This window comes from Anabrus simplex, chromosome 1, assembly GCF_040414725.1.
Source record: "Anabrus simplex isolate iqAnaSimp1 chromosome 1, ASM4041472v1, whole genome shotgun sequence".
NCBI classification, from domain to species: Eukaryota; Metazoa; Arthropoda; class Insecta; order Orthoptera; family Tettigoniidae; genus Anabrus; species Anabrus simplex.
This window is the reverse complement of record NC_090265.1, coordinates 1,276,445,106-1,276,460,027: the sequence shown is the minus strand read 5'-3', so window position 1 is coordinate 1,276,460,027 and position 14,922 is coordinate 1,276,445,106. Positions and strand designations below refer to the sequence as shown.

Genomic DNA, 14,922 nt, shown 5'->3' with positions numbered 1-14,922 from the left:
ACCATTAATCGTGTTCATTGACCTATGAGAGACAGGATATTAACTGTGTACGATATCAGATAGAAAAAAAAAAAAAAAATAGAACTATAGTCAAGCAGTAGAATTTTGAATCTGCATAATTATTTAGTGATACCAGGTAGAAAGCGCTTGTGTTACATGAGATTAAATTGTAACTGCCGCTATGTTGAAATGTAACTGGAATATTTGAATATCGAAGCAGCAAATTGCAGATATATTTCTGTAAATCCCGACAGATTATACGACTCATGCAGTAAACTGCGTGCTCAGGTACGAGTAATTTGTTCTAGTACGTGGTTTAAACCAAACACCCTCTAGCCGTGAATTAAATTTTTATTGCATTTAATTGATTTATAGAGTCGATCGTTAGCCATGCGAATACATAGGTATTTAGTGTTGTAATGGCAACATATTCCATATCTGTCAATCACATAGATGATATTAAAGAGAATATACTAGTTTAATATATGTGTAACATTTACGTATTTTAGTACGGTATGTAATACTGGTAATGACAAAGCCCACCTGGTGGCCATGATCGTTAAGACGCTGAAGTCTAAACGGTCTGACACCGAGGTTAGCCGGTTCGAGTCCCGTTGCTCGAAAAAAATTTCACCGCCAGAGGGGTGGTGGAGGTATACAATTTCTAATCACTAGATTGCGTGCCAAAAGCCTGGATTAAATTCCAAACCTCTCCGCAGTTAAGCCTTGAGCAGACTCCTTGGTGCTATCCGACAGGAGTAAGGTATGTGGCGGCAACGGGTTTCATCCTCTCCCTAATATCATATATCACGTCATTCATTTCATCCCATTTAATGAGGTTGACGTCAAGAAGGGCATCCGGTCATAAAAACCCACCACGACAGGTTCATCTCACCTCATGCCCGACCCCGTAGGGAAACGGGACAAAGGTTGGACAAGCAACATGTAATTTGTAAGCTTAGCCGTTCAGACACTACTGGAACAATTGGTCCCAGCTAACGTCGACAAGACAAGTAAGTTCATACGATAAACACTCACTCTGCAACTATTATCGTATTGGGTTCCACATTCCTCATTCTAATTCCCCGTTTTTGCTCTTATCCAGTTACAGACAACTCATATTCCTCCCAGATTGAATATGCACGAATGGGAAGTTAATCAACAAGAATGACGGAATTTTCCAAAATATTTTTATCCGATAAGCAGTGAATGATATCAACAATATGTCTCCAGCTTACACGCTTCAACCTTAAGGTGACAAACTTTATGGTTTATAACGGATGTCCTTGACTACACTCCTCTCACCAACATGCCGTTCGCAGCATGATGCCACACTGAAGAACTTTGCCATAGTTACCTGACTGGAACACAGTACTGTAACCTAATATTTCTGATATGAAAAAAAAAGAAGAGTTAGTGAGTCAACCGTATATCTTCTTCAAGGATTCAAATGATTCCCTATGCGTTCCCTAATAAATTACCAGGGTCAGTTTACTGCCTGTAAATAGTGGGCAAGCGTTATATCGAGCCACAGATTATCCTGATAACCTAACAGTGAATTTCATTGCTAGTCTGGTTTAATTCCGTGTGGCTATTTCTAGCCGAGTGCAGCCCTTGTAAGGCAGACCTCCGATGAGGGTGGGCCGCATCTGCCATGTGTAGGTAACTGCGTGTTATTGTGGTGGAGGATAGTGTTATATGTGGTGTGTGAGTTACAGGGATGTTGGGGACAGCACAAACACCCAGCCCCCGAGCCATTGGAATTAACCAATGAAGATTAAAATCCCCGACCCGGCCGGGAATCGAACCCGGGACCCTCTGAACCGAAGGCCAGTACGCTGACCATTCAGCCAACGAGTCGGACGCTAGTCTGGTGCAGTCCACTGAAGAAGGGCGGCAACTCTCGTTTACGGGAAACTGCGTATTGTTATGAAAGAGGATATTGTTGTACGTGATGTTTAAATTCCAGGAATGTTGTGGATATCAGAACAACCCAGTCCCCGATACAAAGGAATGAAATGTTTAAGATTAAAAATCGCGCGGCTGGGAATTGAACCCATTCCTCATGAACATGAACAACCACGGAGCTGGACATTTAATTGAATATTACTGAATTTTCTGCTGTATAGTTGTAAGAACTGTAAATTGAACAATCTCGTTGTCTTTACATGCTTAGTAATTAATAAACATATCCTCCAAAGCACGTTCAGGTGTGGGTAAGAAGAGGCCTCCCATCTGGAACTGAATACGAAATCATCTGACACGACCTGTGATTTATTTATTTTAAGTGATACATTTTGCTAAATATCTGAATTTGTATTTCTTAGGAAATTTGTCCTCCTGGCACCCAACGATCATTTTATACCGACACCGCGTAATGTTTAAGTTGAAAATGTACCTTCCTTTGGGTCTCATAGTAAGGACGAACTTGTATATTTCTAAGAGTCAAATACCGATTGTTGTATTATCACTTTTTTGCTATTTGCTTTACGTCGCACCGACACAGACAGGTCTTATGGTGACGATGGGATAGGAAAGGCCTAGGAATGGGAAGGAAGCGGCCGTGGCCTTAATTAAGGTACAGCCCCAGCATTTGCGTGGTGTGAACATGAGAAACCACGGAAAACCATCTTCAGAACTGCAGACAGTGGGGTTCGAACCCACTATCTCCTGATTACTGGTTACCGGCCGCTCTTAGGCGACTGCAGCTATCGAGCTCGGTGTATTACCATTTGATTTTTATATAATTCAGAGTGAAAATGACGACTGGCGGCTGCGTGGCCTGGGGTAGCATGCCTGCTTCTCACCGGGAGACGCCGGGTTGATTATCGGCCAGGTCAAGGATTGTTATCTAGAACATGACTACGAATAAGTGCTATCTGACGTGCAGAATGTGACCCCCCGTTTAAAAAAATCCAAGACTAACGGCCGAGAGCATTCGTCACATTGACCATGCGTCTCCTCGTAAACTGAAGGCCTTCAGGCTGAGCATTGGTCAAATCGTAGGCCAAGGCCAACAGGGCTGTAGCACCGTGAATTTTCTTTATATTTGTTTGTTAAGGCAGAAAACAATTCTCGAATATTTATATTAAATGTGTTTGAATGATTGCTTCCTGCTTTACTGGGACAACGACGAGATTTGTATATGGCATTATTTTAAGATTTCATCATGATTAGGGGTCAGAGGTTCTGAAAATGTCGTATTTATTTTTCCCGTCTTCCGGTTTGGCTACTTGTTGTAATTAAGCTTGAATTGGAAATTTCTGAGCATATAAAGCCTTATTTTATAGGGCATATAAATTTTACTACATTTTATTGTTTTGGACATATTTCTGTATTTTAGGGGTTTAAGATCTCCTTTGGCACGAAGAAATGTACTGTAATTTGAATGTGATGTCCGCCTCTGTGGTGTAGTGGTTAGTGTGATTCTCTGCCACACCCAGAGGTCCGGGTTCGATTCCCGGCTCTGCCACGAAATTTGAAAACTGGTACGAGGGCTGGAACGGGGTCCACTCAGTCTCGGGAGGTCAAATGAGTAGAGGTGGTTTCGATTCGCACCTCAGCCATCCAGGAAGTGGTTTACCGTGGTTTCCCACTTTTCTCCAGCAAATGCTGTGATGGTACCTAACTTAAGGCCACGGCCGCTTCCTTCCCTCTTCCTTGTCTATCCCTTCCAATCTTCCCATCCCCCCGCAAGGCCCCTGTTCAGCATAGCAGGTGAGGCCGCCTGGGTGAGGTACTGGTCATCCTCCCCAGTTGTATCCCCCGACCCAGAGTCTGAAGCACCAGGACACTGCCCTTGAGGCGGTAGAGGTGGAATCCCTCGCTGAGTCCGAGAGAAAAGCCAACCCTGGAGGGTAAGCAGATTAAGAAAGAAAGAAATTACTGTAATTTGAATGTGATATTCGATGTTGCTTGTGTAAAAATGTTTGTGGCATTGTGACGAAGCTTGAAGCTCAGGCTTCAAAGCTGAGTGGTTGACGCCTATTGTATCTCGTCGGAGTTGACATCACTTAGTTTGGAATAACTTTATTTAGAGTGAGACTTTCAGTGCGGATATTTACATCCACTGGAATTTAACCCTTATTCAGAGACAAGAAAAATACTACAGCGCTTACAGTATCTCCTTATCTGTCTTAGCACTTGTGGCTCATGGCCACTTCAGGTAGCGCCTAAATTATCTTCCTTCCGCCACCTTTTTACGACTTCATAATTATATTTAACAGTGATAGAGCTGACATAAAGATACATAAAGAAAGTGTTTAACTAAGAAATTACATTAAAGTGTTGGGGTTGAATACTCCACTACGGAAGGAAAAATCCTCTTCCGCGAAGTGTGCGAAGTTAAAGTAAGGTGTGAATCGTATGTCCAGCAGCATAGTAAAACTGCTACATACAAAAATGCTGAGATGAATGGGGAATAAGAGGTATACACTTTTTTCCACATTTTATTTCAATTAAATATTTTGTTCCCTCGGGGACTGTCAGCGTATTGTTGTTTCCAATAATTAATATGATTTTCATTGGTTGTCAGGAGCAGCGATATGGTCTCAGTCACCATTGTGTAAGCCTGTGGTATGAATTCAAATATATTCGATACTGACCACAGTTTAATGATCGATAATGAATTTATGACACAGAGTAATTGAATTAAGTTAAAAGACTGGCAAGGAAATTAATTAAAGTGGTGTAATAAGATCGTAAAAAATGTAATGGCAAAAATCTTGCGTTGGAAATACGAATTTTTGGTAATATGTTCTATTTTTGGGACCACATATAGCATGGAATATATACTGCATATTTAGGCTACTTTTAGGCCCTACACCCGTACCCTAGTCAAGTTTGTTTTGAGTCTTGCATATAATTATAACATGCGTAATGCAGCGAATTTCAAAGAGCTGTTTGACATAATTGGTGTACAACTTTCTAGATTCGTGATGATATATACCAAATCTATCCTCTGCCTGTCGTAAAATATGACAAAAAGGGGGAGAGTCTTCAGTGCCCTCGACTCGACGACAGCTCTCCTTTGTTGATCCCCCTGCGGGTGGGGATGGTAGAATAACTCCCACGGTATCTCACGCCAGTTGTAGGATGCGACTAAAACGGGCACCAGGGTCACTGAACTCGGGAGCGTGGGTTGGCGACCGCGGTGCCCATAGCTGAGTCCTGGTATTGCTTCCATTTACTTGTGCTATGCTCGTCGCTTTCATCTATACTGTCCGACCTCACTTGATCAGCTTTTGTTCTTTTCCGATCCCGACGAAATTACGTTTGCGTATGCTAGGGAATCTTTTATTTTCAGGGCTTTCGTGTTGTATGCCTTTCATTGGCCGTTACCTTCATTTTTTGTAATATCGGACCCTTTCCCTTTTTCCTTCTGATGAATATTAATATATGATATTTACTTAGCTGTATTTCTTCTTTAAATAATAACCACCGGTGAGTTGGCCGTGCGGTTAGAGGCGCGCGGCTGTGAGTTTGCATCCGGGAGATAGCGGGTTCGAATCCCACTGTCGGCAGCCCTGAAGGTGGTTTTCCGTGGTTTCCCATTTTCACACCAGGCAAATGTTGGGGCTGTATCTTAATTAAGGCGACGGCTGCTTCCTTCCAACTCCTAAGCCTTTCCTACCCTATCTTCGCCATAAGACCTATCTGGGCTGGTGCGACGTAAAGCCACTAGCAAACAAAACAATAATTACCACCACCACCACCATCATCTCCCTTGCTGAGCGTGGCATTCTTTTCCATTTATGACAGGCTCCTCACTTTTTTCTTTCCTATCCAACGTACCACGGACCATCTATCAGGCTCAAACCTTGTACTCTGCAGACCGTGATAGCAGTGCCGCTGGGATATCTTTCATTTTAAGCGATTTGTGGTGCTTCTCTTTCTTTCACCGAATACTCCATTCTTCATAGGATCTGATGCGGTGAAAGTTTTGAAGAAGGACCTACAGTGTTGTTCTTCCATATAAATCATCGCTACCCTCAAGGCTTCCATGAAGACATTGATAGTCACTCAAATTCCTAATAAGCTCTGGATTCGCACTCACATGGACACAAACTATGACCTCTCATAAATATTATATTAGAAACAGGGAATTTTCTTTGGGAAGGCAATAATGTCATGAAACAATTGTTTTTGGAAAAAGGGTTTAACTGAAGTTTTGTAACTGATTGAATTTTGACGAAATCCACACATTACATAAATATCCCAAAATATTACGAGAATTTATTACCAGATCGTGGTCGAATTCGGTTTATAGCTCCCAACGTTTCTCCGGAAATTTCAGCGGCCATTTTCAATGGTGTCCGCCTCTGTGGTGTAGTGGTTAGTGTGATTAGCTGCCACCCCCGGAGGCCCGGGTTCGAAATTTGAAAAGTGGTAGGAGGGCTGGAACGGGGTCCACTCAGCCTCGGGAGGTCAAATGAGTAGAGGTGGTTTCGATTCCCACCTTAGCCATCCTGGAAGTGGTTTTCCATGGTTTCCTACTTCTCTTCCAGGCAAATGCCGGGATGGTACCTAACTTAAAGCCACGGCCGCTTCCTTCTCTCTTCCTTGTCTATCTCCATTCCAATCTTCCCATTCCTCACCAAGGCCTCTGTTCAGCATAGCAGGTGAGGCCGCCTGGGCGAGGTACTGGCCATCCTCCCCAGTTGTATCCCCAACCCAATGTCTCACGCTCCAGGATACTGCCCTTGAGGCGGTAGAGGTGGGATCCCTCGCTGAGTCCGAGCGAAAAACCAACCCTGGAGCGTAAACAGGTTAAGAAGAAGAAAAAGTAGAAGAATAATTTGAAATTTGCATTCTCTCTCCAGAGGTCAAATTTGGCTCTGCACTCCCAATATAATTATATTACAGTTACCGAAAAAGTGAAATCGTCGGGCTGAGTGGCTCAGACGGTTGAGACACTCGCCTTCCGACCCAGTCTTGGCAGGTTAGATCCTGAATCAGTCCGGTACTATTAGAAGGTGCTCAAATACGTCAGCCTCGTGTCGGTAGATTTAAGTAAGAGAACTCCTGCTAGACAAAATTCAAGCACCTCGCTGTTTCCAAAAACAGAAAATGTAGTTAGTGAGACGTAGAAAACCAATAACATCATTATTAACAGTTAAATCTTATTGGGCGATATCTGGGCTGTAGAAAGGTTGTTGAAGAGTATTCCTAAGAGAATTGGCAGTGTGGGGTGAGTGGTGTCATGAAAGATGATAATGCCTTTTGATAGCATGCACGGGCGTTTTGACTTGGTGTTTCGCAGTTTCTGGAACGTGTCTTCATAGGGTTGTTCATGGATTGTGACCCCATGCTTGAGCTGAAGAAAGAGATTTACGGATCCGGCCTCACGGTGTAGGGGGCAACGTGTCTGCCTGTCACCCGACGCCCTGGGTTCGATTCCCGACAGGGTCAGGGGCTTTTAATTTTAAATTATTAATATCCCTGGCCTGGGGACTAGGTGTTTGTGTCGTCCTTAACGTTCCTTTCCTCACATTCAACACTTTACACTTCCGCCATTTACATAATACACGCAGGTTCCTCACATATGGTCCAATTAGGGGCAAAAGATTTTCATAGGTCGACGCCCCGAACAAATAGCATTCAAAAAAAGACATTCGTGAACATCGGTTTGCATCGGAGGACGACGTGTGTGACTGGGTACAGATGTGATTCTGTCGAGCGTAACCCTGCTTTTCTTCCAGATAAGGATTCAGCGTCTCGTCACCCAGTGGGATAAATGTCTTAACAGTTCTGGTGATTGCTTTGGAGATACGGAATGCTCTACTATTCTTTTGGACAGGTGACACGTTTACATTTGCTTGCCCGTTACGGATCGTATCTTCAAGTGCTTAGGTGCTGACTGGCTGTCCGTATTGTTGTGTTATCTGTGATAGTATGTAGCTAAATATAATGTATGTGTGATTGGAGAAGATGTTCAAAGACGTAAAATAAGGCATTTTATTTCTTTGATTTGCTATTGACTATACGTCGCACCGACACACATACGCCTTACGGCGACGATGGGACAGGAAAGGGCTAGGACTGGGGAGGAAGCAGCCGTGGCCTTAATTAAGGTACAGCCCCAGCATTTGCGTGGAGAAGCAAAAGAGAAGGGAGGGAAGTAGTTTATCAACTTCTACACGATGAGTTGCAAGTCTCCGAGCAGAAACGATTAGCTCAAAACAGAAGCTGCAGTGACGAGGCGAGGCCTTAAGAATATGATGATTGGAGAAGATGTTCAAAGACGTAAAATAAGGTATATTATTTTTTTAAATTTTCTATTGGCTATACGTCGCACCGACACAGATACGTCTTACGGCGACGATGGGACAGGAAAGGGCTAGGCCCGGGGAGGAAGCGGCCGTGGCCTTAATTTGCGTGGTGTGAAAATGGGAAATCACGGAAAACCATCTTCAGGGCTGCCGACAGCAGGGTTCGAACCCACTATCACCCCAATACTGGATACTGGCCGCACATAAGGGACTGCAGCTATCGAGCTCGGTAGGTATTTTATTATATCTATGCTATCATGGTCAGGACTGAATTTGCAGTTAAACAAGCGCCCTAGATTTTAATTACTTAATTATGCTACATGGTCGTTCGTGTATGGACAGTACACGTAAAATACACTGCCTGACAGAGCAAATGCAACACCAAGAAGGAGTGGTCAGAACTTTATGCCAATTGCAGGGTAGACTGACGTCACTGAGGTATGCTCATGATGTGAAATGCGCCGCTGTGCTGCGCACGTAGCGAACGATAAATGGGACACGGCGATGGCGAATGGCCCACTTCGTACCGTGATTTCTCAGCCGACAGTCATTGTAGAACGTGTTGTCGTGTGCCACAGGACACGTGTATAGCTAAGAATGCCAGCCGCCGTCAACGGAGGCATTTCCAGCAGACAGACGACTTTACGAGGGGTATGGTGATCGGGCTGAGAAGGGCAGGTTGGTCGCTTCGTCAAATCGCAGCCGATACCCATAGGGATGTGTCCACGGTGCAGCGCCTGTGGCGAAGATGGTTGGCGCAGGGACATGTGGCACGTGCGAGGGGTCCAGGCGCAGCCCGAGTGACGTCAGCACGCGAGGATCGGCGCATCCGCCGCCAAGCGGTGGCAGCCCCGCACGCCACGTCAACCGCCATTCTTCAGCATGTGCAAGACACCCTGGCTGTTCCAATGTCGACCAGAACAATTTCCCGTCGATTGGTTGAAGGAGGCCTGCACTCCCGGCGTCCGCTCGGAAGACTACCATTGACTCCACAGCATAGACGTGCACGCCTGGCATGGTGCCGGGCTAGAGCGCCTTGGATGAGGGAATGGCGGAACGTCGTGTTCTCCGATGAGTCACGCTTCTGTTCTGTCAGTGATAGTCACCGCAGACGAGTGTGGCGTCGGCGTGGAGAAAGGTCAAATCCGGCAGTAACTGTGGAGCGCCCTACCGCTAGACAACGCGGCATCATGGTTTGGGGCGCTATTGCGTATGATTCCACGTCACCTCTAGTGCGTATTCAAGGCACGTTAAATGCCCACCGCTACGTGCAGCATGTGCTGCGGCCGGTGGCACTCCCGTACCTTCAGTGGCTGCCCAATGCTCTGTTTCAGCAGGATAATGCCCGCCTACACACTGCTCGCATCTCCCAACAGGCTCTACGAGGTGTACAGATGCTTCCGTGGCCAGCGTACTCTCCGGATCTCTCACCAATCGAACACGTGTGGGATCTCATTGGACGCCGTTTGCAAACTCTGCCCCAGCCTCGTACGGACGACCAACTGTGGCAAATGGTTGACAGAGAGTGGAGAACCATCCCTCAGGACACCATCCGCACTCTTATTGACTCTGTACCTCGACGTGTTTCTGCGTGCATCGCTGCTCGCGGTGGTCCTACATCCTACTGAGTCGATGCCGTGCGCATTGTGTAACCTGCATATCGGTTTGAAATAAACATCAATTATTCGTCCGTGCCGTCTCTGTTTTTTCCCCAACTGTCATCCCTTTCGAACCACTCCTCCTTGGTGTTGCATTTGCTCTGTCAGTCAGTGTATATGAAAAATACAGAACAAAACTGGTCAGCTAGCCACTAGTATGAACTGTACCCATAATTTGACGTCCGATGCTCTACCAGTGTATTGGCTTGGGATCAGCTGTACAGGTCTGGCACTACTGTCAGTACAACAATAGATTCGCCAGTTGCCAGCTTTTGTCTATTTGATCTGGATATTCCATAGCACAGCATAGAACGGATATCTGTGGGTTCGGTTAATAACAGTATCCGGTGTCCCAGTTTTGTTCTGTACGGCATTTAACGTACACTATCTACCCAAAAGTAACTGGGCACCTGCACACAACGTTTCTTCGCTAGTTCTCATCTCGTTAGAGCCTCGTAGTGCCACCTCATGCAGCTATAACTTCTTTGTAATTTGCTTTACGATGCACCGACACAGATAGGTCTTATGGCGACGATGGGATGATAGAAGGGTAGGAGTGAGAAGGAAGCGGCCGTGGCCATAATTAAGGTACAGCCCCAGCATTTGCCTGATTTGAAAATGGGAAGCGGTGGGAAACCACCTTCAGGGCTGCTGACAGTGGGATTCCAACCCACTATCTCCCTATCGCCCCTAACCGCACGGCCAGCAGTTACCCTTTCCGGCATGCCTTTGACGAGCGTGTGGAAGACATCCACTGGGATTAGTCGCCGCTCCTTCTTCAAACATTTCGATTTGGACCACTCCTCCCGAGACTTCACCAGGCAGTCCATTTCGTCCCAAACGTGTTCTGTTGCACTGAGGTCTGGACTCTGTGCAGGCCAGTCCAATCGAGGAACATTGTCGCCAGCGTACCACTGCATAGTAGCCACAGAAACATATCATCTAGCATTGTCGTCCTGGAAGTAAGTAGAGTCCATTCCGTTAAAATGCCACAAATTTTGAAGTATTTCATCATCCAGAGTTCTGATGCTGCCACAGACAAACAACCGGTGGTCCCATGCCGAAGTAGGAGAGAGCGCCCTACATCATCACTCCTTCACCACCAAATTTCCTGGTTGGCAAAAGTCGTTCCCTGGGTGGACACCACCACACTCATACAACCCAATTGGACCGAAGTAATTTGAAACTCGACTCATCACTCCACAGAACACATTTCCCTTGCTCCGATGGTCCAAACAGCACCTGAGTTATGGGGATTATGTGCCGATGCTCTTCCGGAATATCCGATTTGGTGGGCCTATGCACGCAATGTTCTAGTAGAAACCGTTACTCTTGTTGTTACACGAAATTGTTGTCGGATAGTAGGCATCGGTTGTGACCTATATCTGCTTTGAGGATCTGCGATTTTTGTCAGTCAAAATTTTAGGCCGCCCAGAACGTCACCATTGGCATAATGTCCATCCACCTTCCACTTATGCAGACCGAATTCAAATGTTGATTTGGTCCTTTTTAGCTTCTCTGTAATCACCCTGATGGACAGCATAATGAAGCAGAAGCCGATAATCTTACACTTACCGAAGTCCGATAGCTTTCTGCCTTGTGCAATCTCCTTGTTAAACTAGTTCTTGTACGTCCTGAAACACATGTCTGCCACACAAGGCAAGTGAAATACTAAATTGACAACTATCATCGGTGCCCAATTACATTTTGGTACGTAGTTTATACTATACGTCCTAGGGATATCCATTGAGGTGAATTTCAAGGTCGGAAATATGTATGCCATGTCTTATTTCATGAACTTTAATGCACTGGGAGTAACAGAATAAAGAACACGTTCTAGACCGAACAAACCTGTTCATGTAACATCTTGCACGCTACGCATAGGGAGTGCACACGTTGATGAGAATGAGGTATGGGTGTATAGTTACCAACTAGAATGCAAACGCGGTTTATTGCAGTCAAGTTACCTTTATTTCCTGTAATAATTATTTAAATTTCACAGTCAGGCGCAAATGTTATGTTTACTTGCTTTATACAATGTCAATAAGTGCTGCTAACCCATTTCCACAAGCGAGAGTGGAGTGTGAAAGTTACTGTGTCAGAGACTTTCTCTGTCTGCCTGTATTGAAGTAAACCAGAGTTGGAAACGAATTCTGAATTGCCGTAACGTTGATAAGCCTTACCACCTCATTGAACCATTACCTACCTGACATATGTACATAATGGATACTCTTATTTGTTACTCTCTGACGTCCCCACACTACTTGACTAGCTCACAATATTTTTCATTTGTGAGGTACTAGTGAAATTCCTTGTTACTCGCATAGTTTTGATGACTTGAACACGCCTTAAAAATCCGGTTCAAGTTTGAAACATTTTGTAATTTAAAAAAAACAAAGATTTTAACACGATATAAAATATGAACAGCACACGGTACAGTCGGGTTGCGTATACATGCACGTAGAGCAAGCGGTTACGCGTCCTGCAATAAGAGGGGTTCTGAAACTGAAAGTCACGACGAGAATCCGCCAAACATCTTGAGCGTTTGGTTCCGGGCAACCAGTCTAATTCCAGAGTCTGTGGACACATGTTTCAACCGATGCACGTGAAATTAAATTATATTATGTAATAGACACAGATGTTTTACAGTTACATGACAAATTTATACGGACAGAATCCCAGGAAACGATAATTAGAAGAATGAACTTCCCGTGGCGATTCAAAAATATTGCAACATGTCAGGGCTGAGCGAGAGAGGCTCCTCCTGCGGGGCAAGCATTATCTAAAGTGTATGTAGACATAGGTATGAGTTCCACTGATGAGTCCGTGGACATCGACACCTGCTAAATTGTTTACCGACTCCACAGACGTCGACTATGCACCGTCGCAGAGTTGTGGAATTGAGATTGGAAACCAGTGATACTTGCATTGAGAACATGTTTGCCAAGAACTAGTTCAGGCTGAAGTACAGTGTATGCGATTACTTGAGGTTTGACAGAGATCTGATAAAGGTGAGCACCAACGCAGACAGGCAACGATGGGATAGTAAATTATTTGGGAAACGTTTGGGGCTTTAATTAAGGCACAGCCCCAGCATTTGCCTGATATGAAAATGGGAAAGTACGGAAAATCTTCAGGGCTGCCGACATTAGGGTTTGAACCCACTATCTCAGAATTAAAGCTGATATCTAAGTCATCCAAACAGAGCAACAACTCATTCCGTATTACTGATGTATGGCATATGACTACAGAGGGAATAAATCGACCATGAGGTGTAAGTGAATCAAAGTTATGAACTGAATAATAGAAATATGTACACATATTAACTTACCTCTCTCATCGCAGACACGTTTATTATCTATAAATGTTCGAGCTGCGTTCTCTAATAAGTGTATTTACTTTATGAGGGCCACCTGTCACTGTGTAAGTGACTTGAAGGCATTGCTTGTCACTGTAGTTGCAATGGAAACGCAAGTTTAATTGAACGTTATGTTGATTCTGAAGCTCCGCGTTGGAATGCTTATAATAAATGGGAAAATTATATGGAGCTTGTACCTTAATTTATAATGTGAGTACAACTTTGTCGAAATGAATTCTTCCACGAATAAAATATATTCAGTAAAATAAGGAGAGAAATACAAATGTTCAATAATTCTGTTGTAGTCAGTCTCTTTGGATGAAGGATAGGGTAGTGACATTCGGTTTGGTGGGCCCAAGGTGAGATTCCCGGCCGGAACTTGGATTTTAATCCTAAATGTTCACCTTCTTTGCCGTGGAGACTGGGTGTTTGTGCTTTCCCGAAGAACCCTGCAATTCATATACCAAAACCAACACTATCCTCACCAACAACAATAATACGCAGTTTTCTCTACAGAGATGATGTTGCCCACCCTCGTCGGAGGGTCTGCCTTATAAGGGCTGCACTATGCGAGAAATACCTATATGAAATTATGGTTGTTTCTATTATACGGAGCTATCCTTCCTAAAACTTCGTGCTATCAAATAATATATTAAAAATAAATCTTGACTTTTATAAATAGCACTATAATGAACATAATTATATTAAGGATCTCCTATAATTAGGTTAGAGCATTAGTTCGTGTTGATGATGTAATTATGTACTGGTGAATGTAAGCGCAATTAAACGTGTTGTTGGTTGAATGATCAGCGTAGCGAAAATTAGTTAGTGTCCGAAGCCGGCTCGAAGATTTTCCGTGCCAGGTTTATTACTCTGGCTCGATGAATATGTTTTCTTTTGGTCTTTATGCATATCTATTCATCAGAACACAACACGACCAATCACCATAGGAGAATTCAATATCTAAAACACGACAGGTACCCGGCAGTAAGACAGGGGTCAATCCAGACGTACAGACGGTTCCAAGTGATTTTGAAAAGGCCAAGGAAAAGAATGGCAACGTTGATGGTAAAAGTGATGTTTTACTAACAGCGAGTTGATATTCGAACTTCTCTATTATTGACATATAACCTTTAAAATTGAAGAAGTGTACTTCGTAGTTTTTACACATAGATATGTTAGTTACAGATGATAGGGAAAAATTGTACAGTAGCACAAAGAGGAATGATTACATGATATTTTGTAAGTTCTTCGCAGGCACATCTACAATTGCGGAAGTCCATCGAGGATGGTTAATACGCTCCCGAAATCAGCAATGGAATGCCAGGATGTAAGAAATTCTAGTTTACATTAGCTGTTATTAATCCGGCAAATTAAGAAATGCAGATGTCGCTTGTAATTAGATTTATCCGTCCAAGTCCACTGTGGCCTATTCTAAATGAAAATGCGTCTGAAATATTAACAATCTGTCCAAGGGAACAGAATTGCCGTAAACTAGTTCTCCAAACACTTTGAAGTGCAGAATCGATAATTTATATATTTGAGGTGATTACTGATAAATTTAAATGAAAAACACACTAACTACCCATAAATGGTAATAATTAGTAATTTCAAAATTTGCGAGTTGCAGTTAGGT

General features: G+C 43.9%; 1 protein-coding gene across 1 annotated transcript in view; it reads right to left on the bottom strand.

The window, feature by feature from the left end:
• Positions 1 to 10,848, bottom strand: part of LOC136858695 (adipokinetic hormone/corazonin-related peptide receptor variant I-like) — a 441,435-nt gene extending 430,587 nt beyond the window's left edge. The window contains exon 1 of the mRNA XM_068225731.1: positions 10,642 to 10,848. Within this exon, the coding sequence (XP_068081832.1) occupies positions 10,642 to 10,848 (207 nt within the window). The remainder of the gene's footprint in view (positions 1 to 10,641) is intronic.
• Between the last annotated feature and the right edge of the window lie 4,074 nt (positions 10,849 to 14,922).